Below are 26,764 nucleotides of genomic sequence, written 5' to 3'. Positions count from 1 at the left end.
TTATGGTATTGCCTCAAGAATGCCTCGATGGTTTCCTCCAGCTCCAGCAATTGTCTTAGGATTCATCCTAGGATTTCTTCAGGAGTTTCGCCAGGATTTTCCTTCCGAATTTTGTGTAGGAATTTCCCTAGAATCTTGGAATTTGTCCAAAAAACTGCCCAAAAAATTTTCAGTGACTCTATCGGTAATTCTCATTTCATTACCAGCAGATTTCTGTAGAACAGGCGAGGTTTTGTAATGGTAGCGTCATCCTAGAATTCAGATAATGCTTTCAGAATATAACGTTATCATATTCAATTTCATCGTGTTGCTTTTAGTTACAAAAGCTAGTAGGTATAAATTTTCTAAGGGTACTCTAACCCCCAACCCGCTCTCCCGAAATTCTGACTACGCCCTTGTGTGTTATCCAAAGCTCGCTAAATGTGGTATAAACACGACTCCGGACAATCTTAGTACAGTGAATGTGTAGAGCTGTTTTTGGCTGGAACGCCGTTTCTTCGGCTATCCCCCATATCATTTTGAAAGTAAAAAAAAGAGGCAAGTCGCAACGTAAAGGTGTTCAGAAATCAGCTACGCAGTTCATGCCGCTACCTTTCTTTTGAGCAATTGACCTATCCTTGGGACGTCTATGTCTTGGGGCAGCCTATTAGGTTGGATCCGAACCCGTACTATGATAGGGGGTCCCCCTAGATTAGCAAAGTTGCAGTGTCAAAATTAAAATCCAATATCCAAATGGCTAAGCGAAGTAAACTTCTTAAAAGACATAAGTACAGTTACAAACAAGCATACTATGAATAAATCACAACCTTTTAACTCGTTACTTTTTTTTATCTCCTCCACAGGACGCCCGCGTCTGGATCCCTCACGCAGAGAACGTCTGGCAGGGTGCGGTGGTACTTCGTGACTACAAAGAAGGTGACACCACGTTGGAACTGATCACCGATCGCAAGGAATCACACACCGTGCAGCTCAAGTCACCCAGCGATCTGCCCCATCTGCGCAACCCTGCCATCCTCATCGGACAGAATGATCTCACGGCGCTGTCCTACCTGCACGAGCCGGACGTCCTGTACAATCTGGAGGTCCGGTTCTGCGACCGTCACAACATCTACACCTACTGCGGTATCGTCCTGGTGGCGATCAATCCCTATGCAGAACTCCCGCTCTACGGGGCGGAACTTATACGGGCCTATCGGGGTCACTCGATGGGCGAACTGGAGCCACATATCTTCGCCGTGGCAGAAGAAGCCTATGCCAAACTCGAGCGTGAAAAGTGTGATATTAGTATTATTGTTAGTGGTGAATCGGGGGCGGGGAAGACCGTATCGGCCAAGTATGCTATGCGATACTTTGCCGCGGTCGGCGGTAGTGAATCGGAAACGCAAATCGAGAAAAAAGTGTTGGCCAGCAGTCCGATCATGGAAGCGATCGGCAATGCGAAAACCACCCGGAACGATAACAGTTCACGGTTTGGCAAGTTTACCAAATTGCTGTTTACGAATCATCTCTCGATGATGTCCCTGACCGGGGGTACCATGCAAACGTACCTGCTGGAGAAGTCGCGTGTGGTATTTCAGGCTCCCGGAGAGCGAAATTATCACATATTCTATCAGTTGTGTGCGGCGCGGCAGCAGTGGCCCGAACTGATGCTGGATCATCAGGATAAGTTCCACTTTCTGAACCAGGGCCATTCGCCGGATATTGTGCGAGTGTCGGATGAAGATCAGTTTCGGGAAACGGTGAATGCATTCAAGATATTGGGGTTCGATGATGGGGAGATCAGTGACATAATGAAAGTGCTGGCAGCTGTGCTGCATTTGGGGAATGTTGAGTTTACACACAAGTTTAAGAAGCAATCGCAGGAAGTGGACCAGGAAGCGTGCAACGTTGCGGTAAGTTGGTTAATTAATATATGTATTTTTAGATTTTACTAAATGATTACAGTAGTACTCTTGTAAAAATGTTTTGAAATTTTCGAGCTCAAATCAGATGCTTTCTTTCGGATGTCAAGGTTGTTCGAAGTTTCTTGAACAAAACAATTTCTCTCTTATGAAAATTTGTTAAAATTTCTAAATCAACAATATTTTTTTTTTTTAAATTTGGTCTTTTATTATCAAGCGTTGCTAGGTATATGTTTTTTTGAAGATGCATTCTGCCGTGTGCAGCATTGGCATTTTGCAAAATATATTTAGTATGATATATACACATCAAGATAACCATTCTGAACATGTCAGGACGATCCTCGATGACCGCCTTAATGGCTACTGTCAAAATACCAACTAGATCCGGTGATTTGTCCATCTTGAGCGACTTCGGAATCGCAACGTGTTCCTCGTCTGTCATCAGGGCAACCTGACTTTGGCTGGTTTGGTCATAGCAGGGGACGGGAACCTATGGTCGTGTGTCGTGATGTGGGAACTACGTTTCTACGGTTTTCTACAGCATCTCGTGGGAGCGTTCCGGAGATACTGACGGAGATATTTTGGCCCTGACTACCCTGTAGGTTGGCATCACCCTAGGGGGCTGTTTGGCAGAGATCATCGAAGCAGTGTCAGTTTGGTCGCCCTGCAGGCCTTACTTCGCACCGTTCTGTTCTCATCGGTTCGAGCTCTTTGCATCCTCCTCCTAGCTTTTAGGCAGGATGCGCGAAGTCCTGCGATTTCTGTGCACCACCAGTACACTGGGTAGTGCTCATCCCTAGGTAACGATCGTCGTGGCATGGCGTATCGTATGCATAGCTTAGGGTTCCGTGTCGCTAAACAGATCTTCGGTGTTGTGTGTCAGTGGATCCATGTTATGATACCGCTCGATCTGCGACGACACACAACACATCGAGCAATCAAGTACATAATTGAGTAGATAATTGGAGGAAACCCCAGAGGAAACTCCTGCAAAAATCTCAAGAGGGAATTCCTGCAGGAAACCTGAGAGGAAATTTCTAGAGGAATCTCCAAAGGGAAGTACTGAAGTGACCCCAAACGGATCATCTGGGGAATCTTCGATACAAACTTCCAGAGGAATCTCCAAGAGATTTATGGAGGAATCCCTGAAGAAAACACCCGGAATTCCTGGCGGAATCTCTAGAGGGAATTCCCGGTGGGATTCACAGACGGCTTTGGGGTGGAATTACCGGCAAAATCCCCAGATGGAATTCCCGGAGAAATCCCAAGAAAAAAATCTCGGTGGAACCCCAGACGAAATTTACGGTGGAGTCCCTAGCTTGGTCCCTAGTGGAAATATCCGGCCGAAATCGAAGAGAGTATTCTCGACGGAATCCCAAGAGGAAACTCTTGGCGGAATTTCCAAAGGGAATTCCTATCAAAATCTCCCGAAAAGATTCCTGACCGAATTACACAGCAAAAATTCTTGGCAGTTAATATCGATGCACTGTAGTCGACTGTTTCGTCATTGCCTGGGCATGTTGGCGCCATGCAAATCAGGTATATTGGTGCGGATTTGCACTCCCTGACGATGTGGCTCTCTTCTGCGCACTTCCTGCAGAGTTTGCTCCCATCGGAGCATTTACAGTTACACACCTATGACTTGTGGTCTTGCTCGAAGCACTAGAAGTATGCATCTTGCAGCTCGCTGAGCGAGCACACTTGTCAACCACTGCTGCTGGAGGCCGGCTAGGAGCTCCTCGGCATCAATGATCTCATCCAGGGTTTTATACTGCAGAGTTGCTTCCACCGTAAGGGTTCTCAATTTCAATTTCTCATCCAGAACCTCTTCAACTAGTGCCTTGTAGAATATGCGGGCCGCGCCTAACTGGCAAGATTCGGCCATGAAATCGAGCTGTAGGGCAATTTGCCCTTTCCTCTTCGGCTCCGGCGAGGAGCATGGCTTCGTGTGTCACCGTCGAGCTTCCAGCAAAGGAGAAGATGTCCCATTTGGGTAGACCTCTCCTTTTTGAGCACAGCGACCGCGCTGCGTTCCTCAGTCAGAAGGTCGCGTACTTCTTATTGGCAAGAACACATACTTGCGGAGTTTCAGCAGACCTTGCTTAAGATCTTTGCTGATATTGTTCTGCTCGTTTGTGTAACCGACAACTCGTCCGGCTGTACGACGACTACCATCATTTTCGGTAGTTTCTTCCTGATGCGGTTCAGCGTAAAGTCTGCGCCATTCATCCGCGTTTCCTCTGCTAGCGCTCTTGCCGCTCCTGACTCACTCAGGAGTACTCCATCAGCATCCACCCTCACCCTTCTCTTTCTCCTGTTTGTTTAGAAGAGTAAGAAAAAAGGAAAAAGCTGTATACGCCAGAACTCACCGCTTGTGCCCTCATTTGAGTTCGATTCGTCAGTCATGCCTGTTGGGTCTTAAACCCGCCATCCTTGTCTACCAATGGAGTAGTTGCTAATGATCCTGGAGGCCTCCCGAGGGTTGGAACAGCCCGTTATGGGGACTGAGCTCAGAGCCGAAACATCACTAATCAGGAGTGTTCATCTGAACCTACTTCCACCCAGTTAGTTGCCTAAGCTAGGTACATGTCGGGACGGGAACGTTCTTTACGGTTTTATGGGACGGGAAGCAGCGCCGAAATAAGCCCATTCACCGTGTCATTCGTCGCTACGAACTCACCTGTGCATGATTACCTAAGCGTGAACCATCTCGCTTGCCAATTCGTATGCGTTAACCATAATCATAAACAGTAACTTACTGGCATCGGTTCTGATGTGTCCAAGGTACTCATAGCGGGGCTGAGGCACTTTTAGAAGCGGTATCATGTCGCTTGTACAGAATTGCTTCCGGATGTGTAGAATTTCTGAAGAGGCTCAGCAGAGCCAAATGCTTGCCTGACTCACTCTGCATGATCTACCTGTGCTTCTGGAGGTCGGTCTGTTCTGGAGAGAAGCTCCAAAGATCCACTGTAATGTGTGGATGAGGTTCATTCAGGAAAGAATCCTAGGCTCCCACCTAAAAGTAATACGTATGTTTGTCTACGATTGTACCGTTGTTAACAAATCTTATAAGCGTTCCTTCCAGCTGGCTGTCATGTCAGCAAATGTCCTTCCCGGTCATTGCTCGTAGCGGACACTGGTGAAGTCTTGTCTTGCACTCTATTGACTGTTACATAAAGTTTCCACATATCCTTCCGATCCTTATTAGGTTGTAGGGGAGGAGCATAATTTTTCCTCATGTATCTGTGTGGCACAACACACGATCAAGAGTTCTGCTGCAAACCTCTTTTATAACTAATAGCTTTCATCTCTTACCATAGTCCGACGATCTGCACGTGAACATCTTCAGCGACATCCTCAAGCTGAACCGGGACGAACTGCGAAAGTGGCTCATCACGCGCCAAATCGAATCCATCAACGACACCGTGTTGATCCCGCAAAGCAAGGCCCAATCCGAGGCGGCCCGGGATGCACTGGCCAAACATATCTACGCGGAAATGTTCCAGTACATCGTCCACAAGATCAACCGCAATCTGGCCGGTGGCAAGAAGCAGAACTGCTTCATTGGTGAGTAGCGGAGAGTTGGAGGGATTGTTCAACATCGGATTATTATAACTTGATATCCCCAAAGGTGTACTGGATATCTACGGGTTCGAAACGTTCGAGGTGAACTCGTTTGAGCAGTTCTGTATCAACTACGCCAACGAGAAGTTACAGCAGCAGTTCAATCAGCATGTTTTCAAGCTGGAACAGGAACAGTACCTGAAGGAGGGAATCGAGTGGAAAATGATCGATTTCTACGACAACCAACCATGCATCGACCTGATCGAGACCAAGTTGGGCATCCTGGATCTACTGGACGAAGAGTGCCGGATGCCTCGGGGTTCGGACGAGTCTTGGGTGGGGAAGCTTTTCGAGAAATGTAGCAAGTACAAGCACTTCGACAAACCCCGGTTTGGGACGAGTGCATTTTTGATCAAACACTTCTCGGACACGGTCCAGTACGAGTCGCACGGGTTTCTGGAGAAGAATCGAGACACGGTTTCCAAGGAGCTGGTGAACGTACTGCGACTGTCCAAGATGAAGTTGTGCCATAAGCTGATGACGGTTTCGGACGAGTCGCCAACGTCCGAGGAAGGGGAAGTGGGCAAGTCCGGAGTTAAGCTAGTGGTCAGTGCCGCCAAGAGTCAGGTGAGAATTAACGACGGATTGATATTACTGTTTGTGACGTTTTTCGTCTAATGTGATTGTCTTTTCTTCTGTGTTCTTGTTGATTGTAGCCCATCGATAGAAAACGAAAGGTTAGTATTGAGTCAGTATAGTGTAAGTGTTTGTCCCTTGTCTATTTGTACGTTATTACATACTCAGTACGGACTGGACATCATAAGTGTACATGCCGTTGGTTATTGGGTGGCTATTGCTACCTTTGCGGCTTTCTAATACTAATAGGATTATCGTTTGCTTTGTGTTTTCCCCGCAGCCAATGACCCAGAAGCAACAGAGGAAAACAGTCGGTTCACAGTTCCGGGAAAGTCTGACACTGTTGATAACAACACTGCACAACACGACGCCGCATTATGTCCGATGCATAAAGGTGAGTTTTAGCAAAAGTATCAGTGATGTTAATGTTTTATGATGTTAGTTTTGACATGGAATAGGATAAGGGACCCTTTCAGCAGGAAATCCTATTTAGGACACTTTCTGCCTTAAACTCTGACAATTTGTCTTTTTTGGAGTCCTCCTAACATTTTACACCGACTTTTTGCAGCCCAATGACGACAAGGCCGCTTTCCAGTGGGAAGCCCCGAAAATCGTACAACAGTTGCGGGCATGCGGCGTTCTGGAAACGGTCCGCATATCGGCCGCCGGTTTCCCATCCCGTTGGACGTACGAGGACTTCTACGATCGATACCGGTTGCTATGCAAACGCGTCCAAATTGTAGACTGGAACGTGAAAGCCACCTGCGGCAACATTGTACGTAACTGGCTCACCGACCCGGACAAGTACCGGCTGGGCAACACGCAGATCTTCTTCCGCGCCGGTCAGGTCGCTTATCTGGAACAGTTGCGAAGCGATCTGCGCAAGAAGCACATCATCAAGGTGCAATCGCTGATAAGGAGATTTATTTGCCGAAACAAATATCTGCGACTGAAGCGCACTGCTCTTGGTCTGCAACGGCACGCTCGGGGGATGCTGGCTAGGAAGTGAGTCTTTCGCCGGACAGTTTCGTGATTATTAATAATACAATATTTTATTTTTTCCAAATTTTAGGCGTGCGGATAATCTACGGAAGAATCGAGCGGCCATCAAAATCCAACGATACGTACGAGGATGGCTGCAGCGAATCAAGTATCGACGAATCCGTCGGACGGCACTCCGCCTTCAAACCTACGCCCGTGGACTACTCGCCCGGCGGAAGTTCAAGCAAGTGCTGGACAACTACAAGGCCACCCAGATTCAGCGTTTCTGTCGGGGTTATTTGGCGAGGCAGCGAGCTCACCAGCGACTGGCCAACATCATCAAGTGCCAGGCAACGGTGCGTCGGTTCTTGGCCCGTCGCATGTTCAAGCGGCTAAAAGCGGAAGCCCGTACCATCTCGCACATCCAGAAGATGTACAAAGGTCTGGAGAACAAAATTATTGAACTGCAGCAACGTTACGATCAGATTTCGAAGGAGAACGCTGCTCTGAAGAAACAGAACGCCGACATTCCGGAAATGCGTCAGAAGATGGCCGCCATGAAACAGCAGGAGAACGACCTGAAGGCACTGAAACTGCAGCTGGAGCAGAAGGACGAAAAACTGCTGGTGGTGATCAAGCAGCTGGAGAACGAACGGGACGAGAAGATGATTCTGCTGGAGGAGAAACAGAAGGAGGAGGAAGACCGGATGAAGGAACGGGCGGCCATGGAGCAGGACCTCGCCAAAATGCGAGAGCAGGTGAGGGTTCTTCTCTTGATTGGGTCGAAGGCGTTGGCGTAGATAGGTGGCCCTAGGGTTCATTGAAACGGTTATATACTACGGAGCAGCAGATACCTACTGGATTTGTTTATATTCCTCCCGGGATTCCTCCAAGTATTCCTTCTTTATCAGGGATTATTTCAATGAATTTATTCCAATTTCCTTCCGAAGTTCATCAAAACATTTACTCCTGGATTTCTGGCCTTTTTTTTTAAGGATTCCTTCACATATTCTTTTCGGAGTTTCTTCTGAAATTCTTCCTGGATTTACTCTCCGGATTCATTTAGGGAAGGTTTTTTTATGTCTTTATTATAGAGGTCTTCCCAGGATTTATTTTAGATTTTCTCCAAGAATCTTCAGCAGGAATGTCTGCTGGGATTCACTCAATGATTCAAGGAAATTCTTCTGGAATTCTCGGGTTTCTCCCCCTCCTCCTAAACATTCTTTCTGGGATCGCTCTAGGCACTACATTTAGGGTTCCTTCAAATATCCCTTGCTGGATTCCTAACGAGAATCTAGGGATTCCTTTAAAAATTGCTCATGAAATTTTTTCAGGCATTCCTTTTTCTGAAATTCTTCTAGAATTGTTTCCGGAAATCGTCCTAAGATTATTACAGAGATTAAGTCTTGGATAACCTTAGTACTTCTTGGATAAGTGATTTTTCCAGAATTCTAACAAGGATTCTTGCTCCAGGTAGAAATTCAGTCCATGATTTCAGGGAATTCTTCCTTCCTTAGGACTTATCCAGGAATTTCTCACGAGATTCCCCAAAGAATTTATTCCAGGGTTGCTGCTTGCAATCTTTCCGGTATTCTTTCAAATATTCCTTAGGGTATTTCTCCCAAGAATCTCTCAGAGATTCCTTCTTAGTTTCTTCTAGAAATTTATCCCGGAATTCATCCTGGAATATTCTTGGGATTACATAGAAGAGTTTTTAGACATTTTGACAAGGGCTGCAGAAAGTCTCTATAATAAAGACAAATCAATCAATCAATCCTGAAATTAACCAACCAAGGGCTGAAAGTCTCTATATTAATGCTCACTCTTGAAATTCATTCTGGGGTTCTTGCCAAAATTTCTTTCATGATTCCAGGGAATCTTACCGATAATCCTCCCAAGATTCTCTAAGGAATTTCAAAGGTTTCCTCCTAATATTTCCTTTGGGATTAGTTTAGAGATTAATTTCCATCTATTTTCTGAATTTTTCATGATTTCTCTCGGGATTCCGGGATTCACAGGATTGTTTCCGAAATTCCCTGTAAAGATTCCTCCGCGAATCTTACAATGATTCCTTCCAGAAAATTGAATCCAAAAGGAATATGGATTACCGTGATAGTGCTAGAGGAACAAAAGAAGGGCTCTTCAATTAAGCATCTATTCGGCAAGCTGGCGATTCTGGGAGTAACAATCTATCCAATTTGCAACTCCTATAGATACCTCTTGGGATGCCTTTCAGAATTTCTTACAATATTCCTTGTTGAAATCCTCCCGGAGTTTCTCCCGGATTTCTACCGGCCTTTTTTTGGCTTAGCTACATGACTTGGTCCGGCAAGCCCATAAACATCAATTGGTAGACGTTTTGCCAAAGAAAAGACAACGCAGATGGGCGAAAGCCAGGGGATGCGTTGATAATAGCAGAATAGCAGATTTCTACCGGCCTTTTTTTCAAGTTTGTAGCAATTCTTTCTGGGATTCCTCCTTGAAAATCTCTCAGGGTTCCTGGTTTCTCCTGTATTTTTTTTATCTTGCAGTATTTCTCCAGTATTGCTCTAAGAGGGTCTCGCGAGTTATCTTTCGAAGTACCTGTTGCGTCTTCTACAAGATATTTTTGTAGGGTTTCTCCTAGGATTTATCCCAGGATTTCCACAAGAGTTACTCAGAAGTTGTTGTGGAATTTCTCTCTGAGTTTCTCCTGATATCTCTTTTATATAATATTTCGCAATCCTCCCAATGTTTTTCTCGAGATTTCTCCCAGAGATTTTCGCGAGATGTCTACCAGAGTTCCTGGAGGAGTTATTCCTGAAACTTCTGCTAGGAGTTGCTTGGGGAAATCGTCCTGTGATTATTCCAGAGATTGATTCTGGGATTACTCTAGGACGTTCTGGGATTCTTGAGTAAGAGATTTAGTTCTGAATGCTAGCAAGGATTCTTGCTCCAGAAATAAACTCAGTCTACCATTCATTCATTCATTCATTCAGCGATTCCTTTCTCCAGGACTCATCTAGGAATTTCTGTCGTATTTTCCTCCGGGAAATTCTTCCAAGTCTTCTCCCGAGATTCCTCAAATCATTCATTCCGGGATTGCTCCATGATATCTTTCCAGGGTTGCTTAAAATATTCCTTCTGATATGCCTCCTGAGATTCCTTCTTAGTTTTTTTTAGAAATTTCTCTCGGGAATCATCCAGGAATATTCTTTGGGGTTTTTGGATATTTTGACAAGAATGGCTTCAAGTATTCATCTCGGAATTCATTTTGGTTTTCTTACCAAGATTTCTCTTATGATTCCTCCAAAAATTCGTCCCGATATTCCTATCAAAATTCTCTAAGGAATTTCAATGGGTTTCTCCAAAAAATTGCATCTGGCATTAGTCCAGAAATTTATTCCGAAATTATTTCAGGGATTTCTTTCTTTTCTGAATTCTTCCAAGATCCCTTCCGAGATTCTTGCAGGTTATTTACAAAATTGCTTCCAAGATTAATTCCGACATTCCTCCCGGTTTTCCTGTAAAGATTCCGCCGCGAAATCTTTCAGGGATTCCTTCCAAGTTTCGGTCATCAAGTTGATAACTTGATATTTGAAACCTGGAATATCTGAATGAGTCTCGGAAGCACTCCTGTGATGAACTCTTTTAAAAATCGCGGGAGGATCTTGGAAGAATTCAGAAAAGAAATCCTGAAATACTCAGACTTATACCAAGTTATTTTGTAAAGACATTCTAACAAAAATTCTCTAAAATTATAAGCTCAGTAAAGCAGCGTACATACCATTATTCTATACTATGTGGGTGAGACCAATAGTATAGTTTTAAATAGTTCTAGCATAGCATAGATAGAACTCCTATATGCTTCATGTGTCGACATCAAGTCATGAAACAACGACTTCACGACTCGTATGAATAAAAAGTAGCAAACTTTACCACAAGCAGTATCTACACAGAAGAATTTACTATTTTGTTGATATAAATAAAAAAAATTGAATATGTTGTATATATTCACTTCTTTCGAATATGAACTTTTACTACATATATGTACGTGTATGTAGTACAGAACTGTCAAAACATTGAAGGCTCTGAAGGAATCTGGGTAACCAGATAAGTGAAACATGGGAAGGGCTGTTTAATTAAGCAACTATTTTTTGAAACTCATCCAGAAAATTCTCCAAAACGATTTATCCAGAGATTTCAATAGGGATTCTTTCGAGAGCTTCTTCTTAGACACCTCTTGGAATGCCTTCCAGAATTTCTCACAAGATTTTTTCTTGAAATCCTCCCGGAGTGTTTTGCGGATTTCAACATTTTTCCAAAATTTACTGTAGCAATACTTCCTCCAAGAGAATCTTCCAGGGTTTTTGGTTTCTGCTGGAGTTTTTCAACGTACAGTATTTCCTCCAGAAGGTTTATCCCGGGATTTCTACCGGAGTTTCTTCCAGGATATTTCTCAGATGTTATCGTGTAATTTCTCTTAGAGTTTCTACCAGGAGTTCTTCCGGAGTTTCTATTAGAGTTACTTTAAGGTTTTCTTCAGCAGTTTTTATGAGGTTTCTGCAGAAGCTCTTCTCGGGATTTCTTCCAGAAGCCTATCCTGTATTAGACCCAAAGTCCTTCACGGAATTTCTCCCTGAGTTTTTCCAGTAATTTCCTGTAGAATTTTTCATGGGTTTGCGTTTCTCCCGGAATTTCAAAAGGAGTTTCTCCCGGAATATTTCTTAAATGTTGTCGTGGAATTTCTCTTCAAGCTTCATCTGAATTTTTCACAAGATTGATTCTTGAGTTCCTCCCGGAGTGTCTTCCGTCTTTCTACCAGTATTTTTTCCAAAATTCTAGCAATTCTTTCCGGGCTTCTTTCGGGCTGAGAACCTTACAGGATTCCTGGTTTTCCTGGAGTTTTTCATCTTGAAGCTTTTCTTCAAAAGAACCCCCGGGGTTTCTCCCGGACTTCCTCCTGTGTTTTTCTCAAGATTTATCTTGAGTTTCTCCAGGAGGTTCTCCCAGGATATTGCTCAAATGTTGTCGTAACATTTTTCTTAGCGTTTCTCCTGGGATTGATTTTGAATGAATTTCCACAATTCCTTCAAGTGTTTTCCCAAATTTTTTCAGGAGTTTTCCAGAGATTTCTCCTATAGACTTTCTCCTTGGAGTTTCTGGGATTCTTACTAGAGTTACACCAAGGATTTCTTCAGCAGTTTTTGACGAGGATTCTGCAGAGGCTCTTCTTGGGATTTCTTCCACAAGTCTATCCTGCACACTAAGATTCAGATGTTCCAGCTCAGTAATTTTTTCACTGAGTTCAGTATTTTTTCCATCTTTTTACTGAGTTTTCAACAGCAGATTTATTTCGGTACACTCGGTAATCGTATTCACCGTTCACCAGTAACGATATTTACCGTGCTTCAGTAACTTTTGACAGTTTGTGAGCTGAGCTCGGTAACTCATTTACAGAATATCCGTAAAATAAATAACCGAGCGTACCGAGTTAAATCTGCTGTTGAGAACTCAGTAAAAAGATGGGAAAAATACCGAGCTGATCTTAGTGTGTGTATTGCCCCAAAGTCCCTCACGGGATTTCTTCCCGATGTTTTTCAGTAATTTCTTCAAGAATTTTTCGTGAGCTTATGTCTTGAGGAGTTTCTCCCGGGATTTTTACGGAGTTTCTTCCGGAACATTTCTTAACCCTTTATAAGGCAGTGGCAACTATATTGCCACCTACTGTTCTTATTTTTTTCTGTTTTATAACAATTTATTTCGAACTTATTTTTTGGTTTACGCAAAATTAGGATTACTAACAACGCCTGGTATTTTTTTGGTACTAAACAAAGCTAAAACAATAATTTGGGAGCCATTTGTAGTCTCAAAAATGGCTAAATTTGATCGCGTGAAGAAAATAAGCTCAAACTTATTGTAAAAATGTAGATTTGGTAAATATTTTAAGAAATAATTAAATTATGGGTTGATATGAGCTGAACTACACAGTTTAAATTATGGGTTAAGTCCTAATCCACTCTAAGATCTCTTTTCCGGCTTTTTGTCGAAGTCAAAAGAAGAAAAGTACCCTAAACGGGCAGTGGCAAGAATATTGCCACCATCGCTGGTGGCCTAAACGGGCAGTGGCAACTATATTGCCACCTAGATTTTTGAGAGTTTCGAGTTTAAAAGGGTTAAAGGTTTTCACGGGATTTCTATTGAAGCTTCATTTGAGATTTCTCTTGGAGTTTCTCCCGGGACTTCTCTCAGCAGATTCCTTTTGATGTTGCTCCCGGGAGTTTTTCGGAGCTCTTCAAAAGTTATTCATAAAAGTTCTTGCGGTGTTCTTTTGAGATTTCTGCATGAGCTTTTGCTAATATTTCTCATGGAGGTTTCTCCGTGATTCCTTCCGGAGGGCTTTCTTTGATTTTTTTTTATAGTGGTTCCAGGGATTTTTTCTGTGATCCTCCTGGGATTTCTCTGTGCGAATTTTCCGGGATTATTATCAGAGTTGTTCCCAAAATTCCTGCAGGAATTTGTCCTGAGATTCCTCTAGCCGGTACTTTTGGGATGTCTCTAATATGAGCTCCCGGAGTTCTTGCCAGGATTTTTTTCCAGGAGTTTTTCTCGCAATACCTCCCAGAATAACCTATGATTTTCCTTGAAAAAAAATGTTGGAACTACGGTGAAAATTGCACGAGGAACTCCAAGAAAAATCCCAGAGAATTCTCTAGAAGAACTTCTGAAGAAGTCTCGTAAAAGGCTGTTCATAAACCACGTAGACCAAAATTTGGCCATCTCAGACCCCCTCGTAGACTTTTGTCCATACAAAAATTTTGAAATTAGTATGGAGCGTAGACTTTGGCCAGACCCCCCCCCCCCCCCCTTCCCCCCAAAAAGTCTACGTGGTTTATAAACGGCCCCCAAACATCCTGGGAGAAATTATTGGAAAGCTAACCCGGAAAACCACTAAGAAAAACCTCTTGAGTAATCTCTTAGGAAAATGTTGAAAGGGTCTCCGAAAGGAATCCTACGAGAAACTCTGGAAGCAACTCCGGGAAATCCATTGGAAGAAATCCTGTATGGGAACTATAGTAGAAATCCCGGAAGGAACACCGGAAAATCTTGAACAGAACTGTTTGAGAAAATTCTGGAAAATCCCTTGGATAGAATGTTAGGATAAACTCCTGGAGAAATCCAGAACGAAACAACAAAACGTAATAATTGATATCGGATTCTACATCAATGATAATGAAAATCCGATATAGATGCCATATCACCCTTTCAATTATGAGATAACCTACCAAGGACCTTAACGAGCTAAATTGGTTTAACTACCACCTTCAATCGACTGCTCCACCTACGCCAACAACGCCGAAGGATCACACCGTATGAACTTCTGTGCAATAACCACTTTTGTCCTCCTCAGGTTAACGAAATCAGCGACGTCACGAAACTGGAACGGGATCGACTGCTCTCGCAAGCGGACTCCAAGGAAATTCACGTGGCCTATCAACGGATGGTCGAGGACAAGAACCAGCTGGAAAACGAAAACAGCAATCTGCGCCACGAACTGCGCCGGTTGCAGCACCTGGTGAGCAACTCCCACGAGGGGAAAACGCACTCCCGCTCGGTGAGCAATGCTTCCAGCACCAACGAGGAGGACTACGGTTACAACTCGGGCAAGAACACGCTGGAGATCCGCCGGTCGCCACACTCGTACGAAGGTGAAATTAACAATAATTCCAAACGATATAGTGGAAATGGCGGCGGAAATGTTGTTACCAGGGGTTCCAATGCGGCAGTTTCCCCGACGGCGGCCGGAAGGCCACCACCTCCGGCCGTTAGTTCGATGAGTAATGGGCCGACCTCTATCGGAAGCCCACCTCCCTCGATGACGAGTGGTAATATTTCTTCTAGTCAAAATAGCCTAAGTGATACACGAACGCTGCCAAAAGATAGTTCGCTTGATTTCGAGCGCATGCTGAACAGGACTCCTGTGGGGTTGTTCAGTTTACTGCAAGGTAGGACCGTGTGTTTTTTTATATTAACTGATGTTTGGTCGAAAATGGGGTGGTCTTTTTTACTAACGACTACTAATCAGAATACATTTGGTGGGTATCAGAAGAACAATATGAAGTGTGTATTAATTCTTTTACTTTACCTACAATCTAAGTTTGATGTCTTTAAAGGATTCCTTTTTGCTACGATTACGGTCTATCTACGCAAATGTTTGTTTCTTAGACCCTTTTTTTACTATTCTTATCCTTTTATATTAATTGATATTTCTTGTTTTTTTTTTCTATCATTTAATGCTCCTTGCATCATTTTCTTCTCCTTTCTACATTATTGGTTTATTATACCTGTCGCACTTGTTCTTATGTTTTTCTCTTATCACATTCGGCTCCCTCCTTTTATCTCTGTTTTCATCAAACTCATTCTTCCACCATAGATCATTTCCTTTTCTTGTTTCTGTTTTTTTTTCTCTTCTCTTCCCTTTCTCTCATCAAATTGTTACATATTTGTTTACTCCTTTTTAGGTTAACCTATTCATTGTTCTCTTTTTATAGCTTTATTGTCTTCCCCTTTGTTCTATTGATCTCCTAACACAATCGACTAATGTATTAGTATCTGGCTCCGACATGTCTGTACAATGTTTCTGCAGGGTACAGGTACACGGTCTTTCTTAAATCAGAGGTTTGCCTGTATTCTATTGTTGTTTGATATGGCTGTTGGAACCCTAAGTAACTAACATTCTACTGATTGTTAAACCACAGTTGAATCTGAAATAACTGTTTGTTTCAACTACTTTTTCCATTCTCAGACCACTCCACGCCCAACAACGCAGAGTCGGCCCCGGAGAAGGATCAAACGGCCATAATTCTGAAGATGCGCATGCTCTTCGAGGAGGAGAAATCCAAGAGCGATCAGCTCCGGAAGGAAATCGCTCGGTTCCGCAAGAGCTCGTCCTTCAGCACGGAGGATTCGATCCGCGCCTCGGAACTGGAGGTGGAAATCGAGAAGCTCCGGCAGGATTACAACCTGCTGAGAAACAGCATCAAGCGCGGTGTCGAGGATCGTGAACTGATGGAACAGCACAACGCCCTGCAGGAGGAGCTGAAGCGGCGACGAGACGAGTGCATCTCGTTGAAGGCCGTCCTGGCACAGCAGAGTCACTCGCTGAGGACACTGGGACAGTCGCAGGTCAACCCCAATGGGGACACGAGCTTACGAATTCACGATGAAGGCGAACTCATGGAAGCGTTCCAGGCGCAGAAGTTGGTCAACAGGCAGCTGGAGTCGGAACTGCGGGCAATGATGGATGCAAGCAACGAAACGCTGGTTGAAAACAATAAGGTCATAGAAGCACTCCGAAAGGAGGTTCAGGAACTCCAGGCGATCAACCAGGGAAGATTGGATACCTCAAACGAAGACAATCTGGATTCGCTGAAGCGGAGTGATCAGTATTTGAGGCACGAGTTGAAGAAATCAACGGCAGCTTATGTAGATCTCCAAGAACAGGTGAACGAGCTGCTGGCGAAGATCAATGAACTAACGAAGAAGAATAACATCCTGTCCAATCGGTTACGTGACCACGGATTGAACGATTCCATCATAATGAACGAAGAGTTCCAGTCTATGGTAGTGGTGAAGAAGAAGGCCCACTCCTTCCAGGGTATTCTGAAGTATCGGCATGAGGATGAGAACAAGATCATTCAGCGGTTGGTGACCGACTTGAAGCCAAGGGTGGCGGTCACGCTAATGCCCAGTTTGCCGGCCTATGTGGTGTTCATGTGCATCCGCTATACCGATTCGGTCAACACCGATCAACTGGTCCGATCCCTGCTGACACGGTTTGTGCAGATGATCAAGCGATTGTACAAGCTGCCCAACGTTGCCGAAGTGCGAGTCATGTGGCTAGTCAATACGCTCACGTAAGTGCTGATGCTCATATGAACTTTTATGTGGAATTCGTTTTAGAAGTTTTCAGGAACACTTTGTTCTGCACACATTTCAAGAACAAATGGTTGAGGTCTGTAATCTCAATGTTTCAATGCCATCTCGTTTAAGTCGAAATTTCATCGATTTTTATTTACACATTAAAAAATATAAGCTAATCAATGATGGCCTCTCCTTTCTTTCCCAAACAGCCTCCATAACCTGCTGAAGCAATTCGGCGGCTACCAGGACTACATGCAGTACAACACCGAGGAGCAGAACCTGCAGCAGCTGAAGAACTTCGATCTGTCCGAGTACCGGCAGGTGATCTACGAGCTGATCATCCTGATGCACGGCGTCCTGCTGCGGCAGGTGCAGGAATCGATCAAGCAGTACATCGTGCCGGCCATCCTCGATCACGACGAAACGGCCCGGGGCAAGAGCCGGGGGCGCACGATGTCGCTGGACATGTCACCGGAGCAGCAGCAGCAGAGCCGGGAACCGAAATCGCTGGTCCAGCAGCTGGATACGTTCTACAAGCATCTGAGCAGCTTCGGCATGGAGAGCAACTACATCGAGCAGATCTTCAAGCAGGTAGGAAGCGTAAGATTTGGTAGATCCTGTAGTCAGAACTGCACTCGAACGAAGCTAGTGATTAATTTCTGCTCTTACTTTGTTTCGTATTGGTACTTGATGGATGTGCTCGAGCACGACAAGCATGCCGAAACTTTCCAGCTATTCCTTCCGCCAGACTATTTCTTTTCAAACAAGAGCAAAACGGTATTTTCTACTCACCAGTTTGCTTCAATTTCCAGCAAGTCTGTTCTTCCGCTAGACTGTTTTTTTTTTTTAAACAAGAGCAAAACCGTCCTTTAGGTAACATTACCTAAATGGAAATTGATTGTGTTCAGAGCAGTTGGAGTACTCAAGATTCGATCAACGATCAAAAACGATCAATTCTGACTATACATGTCAATGGTTACTCCTCCGTGATTGATCTGAACTGGTACCAATTGCACTGAGATCCAACTGAATAAGGGGCTGGGACATTCCACTTATTCTCAAAGTGCAATTTTAGCAGCTCATGCATATTTGATCAATTACGGCGCCGGCCAAGTCCTTATAGTCAGCTGGGAAGGGAAAGGAATGTTAGAGTGTACTGGTTGTTGCTACTAGAGACCGAGAGCACTCTGCGTCCCCACAAACCCGCACGGACTAGGGTATTTGTTAGACGGAAAGGATGGGAGATCTGGGAGCCACCGTTGGGTCGGTGATGCGATCCATGGATAGGGGTTATTTATAGTGTTCGTGATAGATTGTGTGGTGAATAAGGTCAAGCGGCACAGCACGCTTTGGTTGCATAACTTGTAGGCGTTATATATACACTGTGCTGTGAGTGGAAGTTGGAAGGGAGGGAAACTACTTTTTTTTCAATTCGTTTCTGGTTCTAGCGATGGCTATGAACATATGAATATACATGAGTTGAATACGTAGAGAAGAGAGAGAAAGTGGATAGAAAGATATAAAGTAGGAGGAAAAGGACGGGCCAGGAATTGAACCCATGACCTTCTGCATACGAATCAGAAGCGGTAGCCACTAGACCACCAAGCCCGTCCAGAGCAGTTGGAGTACTCAAGATTACAGATAAAGTTGGTTTACTGTAAAAAAGCAGAATTAAGAGTTAAGGAACGTTTACGGAGTGTTAAGGGTTAAAAGTTTAAGAGTAGAAGAGAACTCCCTGGAGTTTAGGCCATCAGATCTACAAGTGTAATCAGTGATCTATTGGAGCATTATGAATGAAATTTATGCTTACACAGCCTCATGTAGCTATGTGCTATCAAGTGGTGAGTTCATTGTCCGTTTGAGGATCTCCAAGAACTTCTTTGAGTATAGGTCATCGCATCTACTAACGTATTTGGTTATCTCTAAGAGATTTACGCAATAGAGGAAAAGTTAAATGGGATTCTATATTTTCCTGAAATCGCTCTGAAGACCATTGAGATGCCTTGAAATGCTTTGAAACGCTTCTAGAACCCCTATGAAATCTTCAAAAAATTTACCTACGAGCCTCTGAACCCCCTGAAGCCACACTGAAACCTTTGAAACGCCTCCAAAACCCCCATGAAACCCCATGAGCTTCTGAGGCCCCCTTACCCCTCTTGAAACGGTTTGAAACGCTTTGAAACGCCTCTGAAATCCTCATGAAACCAGAGAGAACTTCACCTGCGAGCCTCTGAAACCCGCTAAAACCCCTGTGAAATATCCTGAAACGCATTGAAACGCTTTGAAACGTTTCTAAAATCCCTATAAAACCTCAGTGAAATTTACCTGCCTCTGAAGCCCCCTAAAACCCTTGTGAAACCTTCTGAAACGCCTTTAAACGTTTTGAAACGCCTCTGAAACCCCAATGAAAACTCCGTGAAATTCACCTGCGAGCTTCTGGAGCCCCCAAAACCCCCTGAAACAATCTGAAACGCTTTTAAAAACTTTGAAACGCCTCTAAAACCCTTTTAAAACCTGCGTGAACCTCTGCAGCCCCCTAAAACGCCAGTTAAACCTCCTGAAACGCTTTGAAACGCCTCTGAAAGTCTCATGAAATCTCCGTTAAATTCACCTGCGATCCTCTTAAGCCCCCTCAATTTCATCGGAAACCTTCTGAAATGGCCTGGTACCCGTTGAAACGCCTCTGAAATCTCCATGAAACATCCGTGAAATTCACTTGCGAGCCTCTGAAGCCCCCCTTAAACCTCTAGAAATGTATTAAAACGCCTTGAAACGCTTAGAAACCCCTCTAAAATCTCTATTAAACCTCCATCAAATTCACCTATTTGCGACGCTCTGAAAACACACTTAAACCTCTTGAAGGGCAATGAAACGTCCTGAAATGTAATGAAACACCTTAAAACGCTTTGAAACGTCTCTGAAACCCCCATGAAACCTTCGTGAAACTCATCTGAGAGTTTATGAAGCCCCACAAAACCTCTCTGAAACCTCCGGGAAATTCACCTTCAAGCATTTTAAGCCCCATCAAATTCATCGAAAGCCTTCTGAAATGCCCTAAAACGCATTGAAACGCTTTGAAACGCCTCTGAAACTCCCACGGCCTCCTTAAACGCATGGGAACGTCTTTGACCCCTCCTCTCCCTAAAAATTCCCTCGAAATCCCACTGATCCCCTCTCCTTTGCATCTGTAAGCCACTTGCCCATTCTTAAACTTCTTTGCAACCGTCAAATCAATTTAGGTAATGAACTGAATCCAATAAGGTACTTGATATTTGATGGACTACAACTCGTAGCGGTGAGTCTACGCCGTCTACGCCGAATAAAGTATCCGCCTCCACTGACCACGGTCTTGGGCCAATCGCTTCCAGTCGCCCTGAACGTTTAGAATTCTTAGGTCCTCCTCAACTGCAAAAAGCCAACGTGTGCGCGGCCTTCCACGAAGCCGACGACTCCTTATTGGTTCTCTGCTGAATATAATTTTAGCTTGTCGTTCCTCCGGCATACGAGCTACGTGTCCAGCCCACCGCAGCCTGCCGTGTTGTATTCGCTTCACTATATCCATCTCTTTATATACCTGGTACAATTCGTAGTTCATGTGACGCAGGGCCCATATAGCCGAGGCGGTAAACGCACGGGTATTCAGCATGACCATGCTGAGGGTGACGGGTTCGATTCCCGGTCGGTCCAGGATCTTTTCGTAAAGGAAATTTCCTTGACTTCCTTGGGCATAGAGTATCTTCGTGCCTGCCACACGATATACACATGCAAAATGGTCATTGGCAGAGGAAGCTCTCAGTTAATAACTGTGGAAGTGCTCATAGAACACTAAGCTGAGAAGCAGGCTTTGTCCCAGTGAGGACGTTACGCCAAGAAGAGGAGGTGACGCCGCCAGATGCTGTCCTCCAGTTTACCGCCGAGTATTGTTCGCAGCACTTTACGTTCGAAGGCTCCAAAAGCAACCTTTGACGCCCTGCTTCAGTCCGTCAAAGGTTACCAACGGGGACGAAATTTCATCCGCAACCCGTACACTTGATTTCGATCCGTCAAGCGTCGCACGAATCAGTCTAATCAGCTTCGCCGGAAATCCATGTTCGATCATAATCTGCCATAACTCGTTTTTCTTCACTGGGGTACGCCGCCTTGAAATCAATAAATAGATAGTGGGTCTGCAAGTTGTACTCCCGAAACTTATCGAGAATCTGCCACAGGGTGAATATCTGATCCGTCATTGAACGGCCCTCATGAAATCCTGCCTGATATTCGCCGACGAAGGACTCCTCAATCGGCCTCAGCCTGTGGAACAGAACTCCGGACAAAATTTTGTGCGCTGAATTGAGGAGTGTTATTCCCCTGTAATTCGCGCACTCCAGTCGATGCCCTTTCTTGAAAAGAGGGTAAATGAGACCATCCAACCAACTAGCAGGCAGTTCTTCCACCTCCCATATCTTCAATATAATACGGTGTAAGAGTTGATACAGCTGCTCACTACCGTGCTTGAGAAGCTCGGCCGGGAGTTCATCCTTCCCAGCAGCCTTGTTGTTCTTCAGTCCCCTAATGGCTGTCTTGATCTCGCCTAGCGTTGGAGGTTCCACAGCTTGTCCGTCGTCGTCGATTCGAATTTTGTCCGTCGCTCTTCCACTCCCACTGTTCAACAATACCACGAAGTGCTCTCTCCACCTGGCAGCCACCATTGTCTTGTCTGTCAGCAAGTTTCCATTACAGTCGTTGCACATGACGGGAGAAAGCGCTGGTTTTCTCCGCACGACATTGACAGTTTCGTAAAATCTCCGCATATCATTCCGTTCCATACTCTCTTGCGCCTGAGCAATCACATTTTCCTCGTGCTTTTTTTTTTCTTTTTGCGGTGGATTCGTTTTTCGGCTACTCTTGCTTCCCTATATCGCTCCCTGCTCTGCCGGGTCCCCGACACCAACATCCTGGCAACATTCTTCTCGTCCGTTACCCTCTGGCACTCCTCGTCAAACCATCGTCGTCTTTGGGCAGTACCTATCACCTCCCGCGCTGTTGTACTCATCGCTTCGTGGATAGATTCCCACAGAGTGTTGATTTCAGTTATCCGCTCGTCCAGCTTCTGGTGATAGTCAGCTACCATACCATAGATTTAATTTGACCGTACCGTATGCTGAAAACCGCTGGATGTCAGTCACGACTCGTTACCTAAATGGAGGTTCGGGTGTACTACAGTGAGCAGTAACGCAGTCTCGTGTTATGCACCATATACAGTTTCACAATGTAGCGTCTACCTAATGATTGTGTGCATAGGATATCTACCTACACAAAATACTATTCATTACAGTACCTAAATGTCTAGGTATGTTTCATTATGTCTACCTAAGGTAGTATAAATACGGGTGGTCATTGGACCACAGAGGAGAGACTGCACAAGCTTTGGACCTGTCAACATCTTTAATATTCTTCTTTTGAAGGATATAAAACACAAAACCTTCGCATATCGTTCTGATCCATTCTCTTTTGCGCTCCGGCTTTCTCAAACTCTTTTTGTGTGGCCATCCGTTTGTTTAATGCAGCCTCGAGAACCGTGATCATTTCCTATGCATTTCCTGCTCAACTCAGATCTATCAGGGACATTGACATTGCTCGTCTGATGTACCAAACAACATGCATTTTATGATTCTCTCTACCTGTTTGATGCCTCAATCTTGAGTCTGAGCGATTCCACCGACTGAAACAGAGCCTGTCGGCAATCGAAAAACTGCTTTCTGTCACTTAACCTCCTTACGTCTTTTTTATCCGTCTATCACACAGATTGTTATCGGCTACTTCTGCTCGGTCAGTGCTCCAATCTAATCTTCTACGGTCGTGATCTCGAACAAACTCTTCCCCTCTTTCCACAGTTCATTCATCCCTTTCTTGAAAATCGCAGCGTGTGGGATGTTTTCATTATCAGAGATTCACTCTTGTGCTCCTCTTCCACAAAGGCTGACTTTTCTTGTCTCTTCGAGGGCTTGTCGTTTCGAGGCCTCTAATGATTTTTTAACGTAGCTTGTCTTATGGCTTCTTTCAGAGCCTACGATGCGAGCTACAGTCTTACATCTACTGTAAGAAACTCAGTAGATTCCAAGAACAACTTGCTTCTGATATTCTCCTGTACATATCACATATTGTCAAATTCCTCCTATAACCACATACACTATCAATTCAATTTCTGCTCAACAGCTAATGTACTACATCTGCGCCGTGGCGGTCAACAGCCTCATGCTGAGAGGTGACCTGTGCGTGTGGAAGACCGGCATGAAGATCCACTACAACGTTGGCTGCCTGGAACGGTGGGTCCGCTCGATGTCCATGGATCCGGACGTTTTCAAACCGCTGGAACCGTTGTATCAGATTTCCCGCATTCTGCAAGCCCGCAAAACCGTGGAGGACGTACCGACGTTGCTGGAGCTCAGCACGTGTCTGACGACGGCGCAAATTTTGAAGGTAAGTTCTGGGCCCATAACCTGATCAGTTCATTTGTACTGAGTATAGCAAAGTATTCAACCGACATGCTTCCTTTTCAGATCATCAAATCGTACACCACGGACGATTGCGAGAACGAAATCACACCGCTGTTCATCGAAACGTTAACTCGGCAACTGAACGAACGTTCCAGCCAAAGCGAAGCGGACACCTACATGATGGACGAGGAGATCGTCAGCCCGCTGGTGGTGGTGTACAAGTACAGCGAAATCAATCTGAAGGAAATCGAACTGCCCGAGGAGCTAAATCTGGACGGTTTGGTCACCAAAATCTAAAAGACCAATCGTACACAAGGACATTTCCGCATGTTTTAACTATAGAAAAAAAAATGACCTATTTACAGATGTTAGTGAAAAGTAGCGAAAGCGGTCCCAAGGGCCAACAACTACTCTAACCGACCAAGAGCGAGAAGTTCGATCTAAGTGAGCATTGTTATGTAATTCTAATAAGAATTTCCCGTTACATTCATCAATAGCAGTTAGATACGTATTTACACTGTATTCGTTAGAAATATATACGAATTAGTGAACTATTTTGCATATCCGTGCAGCGACAAAGTCATGAGTTACTTGTGTACAAGTACAACATCGATTGGCCTTCATCAGGATTCATTTTGTGAATCACAAATCAATGGTTTCTGCCTTCAAAGCATGACTGTTTTTCGAAACTGTTAAGTGCATTTACTAATACTTTTGTCTGGTTAACACCAAACGCCACTTACTTATGGCACTTTGTACCATATGTTATGTTTGCTTTTTTATTACGCTAGTTGTAACATAAGTTGTTCAATTGTTATTTATTACTCTCTGAAGTGAGCAAGTCTGAAAAGGAGTGTGAACAAAACAGAAAATGGCGGTCGAACTATATTTATTCCAAATTGACCCAAATTAATATTTACGAAAAAGCACCTAGCCTATTAGCAAATAGAGATTTTTCACATTTCACATCAGCAAACCGAAGCAAGGAATGAAAACAATAATGATGTTACTCTAATTAGAAACAAAAGTACACATAATCCGTTTAGACAAAGTATGTTGAGTACACATGCAACCATGTTGAAGCAAGTAATTTCTTCTTGTTATAGAGCATTTAACGTGATATAGATACAATTTACCTATGTACACACCCACTGTACTTATAACTAGTGAGTATTGGCTAAGCGTTGCAACGGCAAATAAATACGAATGCCTGGTAAAATTTTTGTCAAATTATGATGATTGTGAAAAATATCCTTAATATTTGTGCTGATTCTATGAGTGAAGTGATGTGAGTCACTAGGCCGTGTCGATTTTTGCAAAATTGCGAATACACAATCCCGAATAGTCACAAATGGTTGCAAATGGACCCAAATGAAGCCCTGCAAAATTTAAAAATTCTAAAAAATCGGTAAGCTAGTCCGCAATTGACTTGAAGTTTTATATGGGAATTTTAATTTTTCAGTATGGGGAAATCCAACTTTTCAAACTTTTGAAGAAAAAGGCACATTAAAGCAACTCTAAAAATCCGCTCCCCCCCTGAAGATTTAGTGCATATATTAGGGAATATTTTGTTAGAAGACAACTTTTTAGTTGCACTTAAGATAAGGGCGTTATTAATTTTTGAAACAATGGACATTTTATTCGCATGATTTCTAGCTTCTTTAATTGGCATCACTGCACGTTTTGCGTGTTGAAGGGGTGGTAACAGCCATCTGCGGCGTCACCACCCGTCGCTGGATGGAGACGCAAGTACCTGATAAAAATGAGATAGTTAGGATTGTAAATATTCTTGCGATATTGCTTTATAAAAACTTGGTATCTTCGGCAAAGTTGTTGGCATGGTCAAAAGCTGTCCAGTGATGAACTAAATCATTGGCAAATCCATCGCTGGGCGGCGCTAGTGTGCATACAAACTGCATGCAAAAGTATTAACGTATATGCGTGTATCTCAATAACGTGATAATTTAACTGTGTGGTGTCTTCGACAAAGTTGTTGGCTGGACCATGGACTATCCAGTGACGAACCAAGTAAGTAGGAATTCAACCGATAGGTGGCGCTAGTGTGCATACAAACTGGATGCAAAAGTACAAACGTATATGTGTGTATCTCAATAACGTGATAATTTGAGTAGGTGGTGTCTTCGACAAATTTATTGGCTAGACCACGGGCTATCCAGTGACGAACACAATACAGTCTTGACTCCTACTACACGGTTAGTTCGGGGGTGCAGTAATAGATCTACCACACAATGCGAACTAACATCCAGTTAGTTGGCAATTTGGCCGATAGAGGCGCTATGTAGAAGTGGTTGCTTATGTTCACTCGCCAGTAGTAGCACTCATAAGTTATCGCTTGCGATATCTCAAGATCTACTTGATTTGGAACAATGCTGTCTTCGGCAAAGTTGTTCAGTAGGTCAAGAACAATCTGGTGGTTAACCAATTAGTTTGTGATTTCGCCGCTAGGTGCTGCTAGTTGTCAAGTAAAGTTTCAAACTTCACTAGCTCGCGATCCAGATCAGATAGAAAAGTGCCGTCTTCGTCAGAGTTTTTCGGGAAGTAAAAACCTATCTGGTGATTCAATATTTAGTTGATGATTTCGTTGCTAGGTGGCGCTAGTTGTTAAGTAAAATTTTAAACTTCTGTAGCTCGCGATCCAGAGCAGATAGAAGAGAGTCGTCTTCAGCAAAGTTCTTCAGGAAGTCAAGAACAATCTTGTGATGTAACAATTAGTTGGTGATTTCGCCACTAGGTGGCACTAGTTTTCAAGTAAAGTTTCAAACTCCGCTATCTCGGGATCCAAAGCAGATCGAAAAGTATCGTCATCGGCAAAGTTCTTCAGGAAGTCAAGAGCTATCTAATGACTTAACATTTAGTTCGTAATTTCGCCGCTAGGTGACGCTAGTTGTCAAGTAAAGTTTCAAACTTCTATAGCTCGCGATCCAGATCAGTTAAAAAAGTGCCGTCTTCGTCAGAGTTTTTCAGGAAGTAAAAACCTATCTGGCGATTCAACATTTAGTTGGTGATGTGTTAGTTGTCAAGTAAAGTTTCAAACTTCTGTAGCTCGCGATCCAGAGCAGATAGAAAAGTGTCGTCTTCGGCAAAGTTCTTCAGGAAGTCAAGAGCTATCTAATTAAATAACATTTAGTTTGTGATTTCACCGCTAGGTGGCGCTTTTTGTCAAGTAAAATTTTTAACTTCTCTGACTCGCTATTCAGAGCAGATAGATAAATGTCGTCTTCGGCAAAGTTCTACAGGAAGTCAAGAGCTATATAGTGAATGAACAATTAGTTTGTGATT

General features: G+C 43.9%; 1 protein-coding gene across 3 annotated transcripts in view; it reads left to right on the top strand.

Moving 5' to 3' along the window:
- The window catches only part of LOC109418067 (unconventional myosin-Va), a 70,266-nt gene extending 45,583 nt beyond the window's left edge, over window positions 1-24,683 (top strand). Inside the window, exons 2-13 of one of the 3 annotated variants that reach the window (XM_029870817.2) lie at window positions 843-1,892; window positions 5,222-5,468; window positions 5,533-6,092; window positions 6,182-6,202; window positions 6,382-6,495; window positions 6,670-7,106; window positions 7,174-7,840; window positions 14,473-15,067; window positions 15,868-16,978; window positions 17,195-17,576; window positions 23,184-23,447; window positions 23,528-24,683. In XM_029870817.2, coding sequence (XP_029726677.1) covers window positions 843-1,892; window positions 5,222-5,468; window positions 5,533-6,092; window positions 6,182-6,202; window positions 6,382-6,495; window positions 6,670-7,106; window positions 7,174-7,840; window positions 14,473-15,067; window positions 15,868-16,978; window positions 17,195-17,576; window positions 23,184-23,447; window positions 23,528-23,761 — 5,682 coding nt within the window. In that variant the 3' untranslated portion in view covers window positions 23,762-24,683. The remainder of the gene's footprint in view (window positions 1-842; window positions 1,893-5,221; window positions 5,469-5,532; window positions 6,093-6,181; window positions 6,203-6,381; window positions 6,496-6,669; window positions 7,107-7,173; window positions 7,841-14,472; window positions 15,068-15,867; window positions 16,979-17,194; window positions 17,577-23,183; window positions 23,448-23,527) is intronic. The other 2 variants (XM_019692238.3, XM_019692237.3) reach the window with 2 other exon arrangements.
- The last annotated feature ends 2,081 nt before the right edge of the window (window positions 24,684-26,764 follow it).

Source organism: Aedes albopictus, chromosome 2 (genome assembly GCF_035046485.1).
Source record: "Aedes albopictus strain Foshan chromosome 2, AalbF5, whole genome shotgun sequence".
Taxonomy (NCBI): domain Eukaryota; kingdom Metazoa; phylum Arthropoda; class Insecta; order Diptera; family Culicidae; genus Aedes; species Aedes albopictus.
The sequence above is the reverse complement of the archived record's forward strand: the minus strand, read 5'-3'. Positions and strand labels throughout refer to the sequence as shown.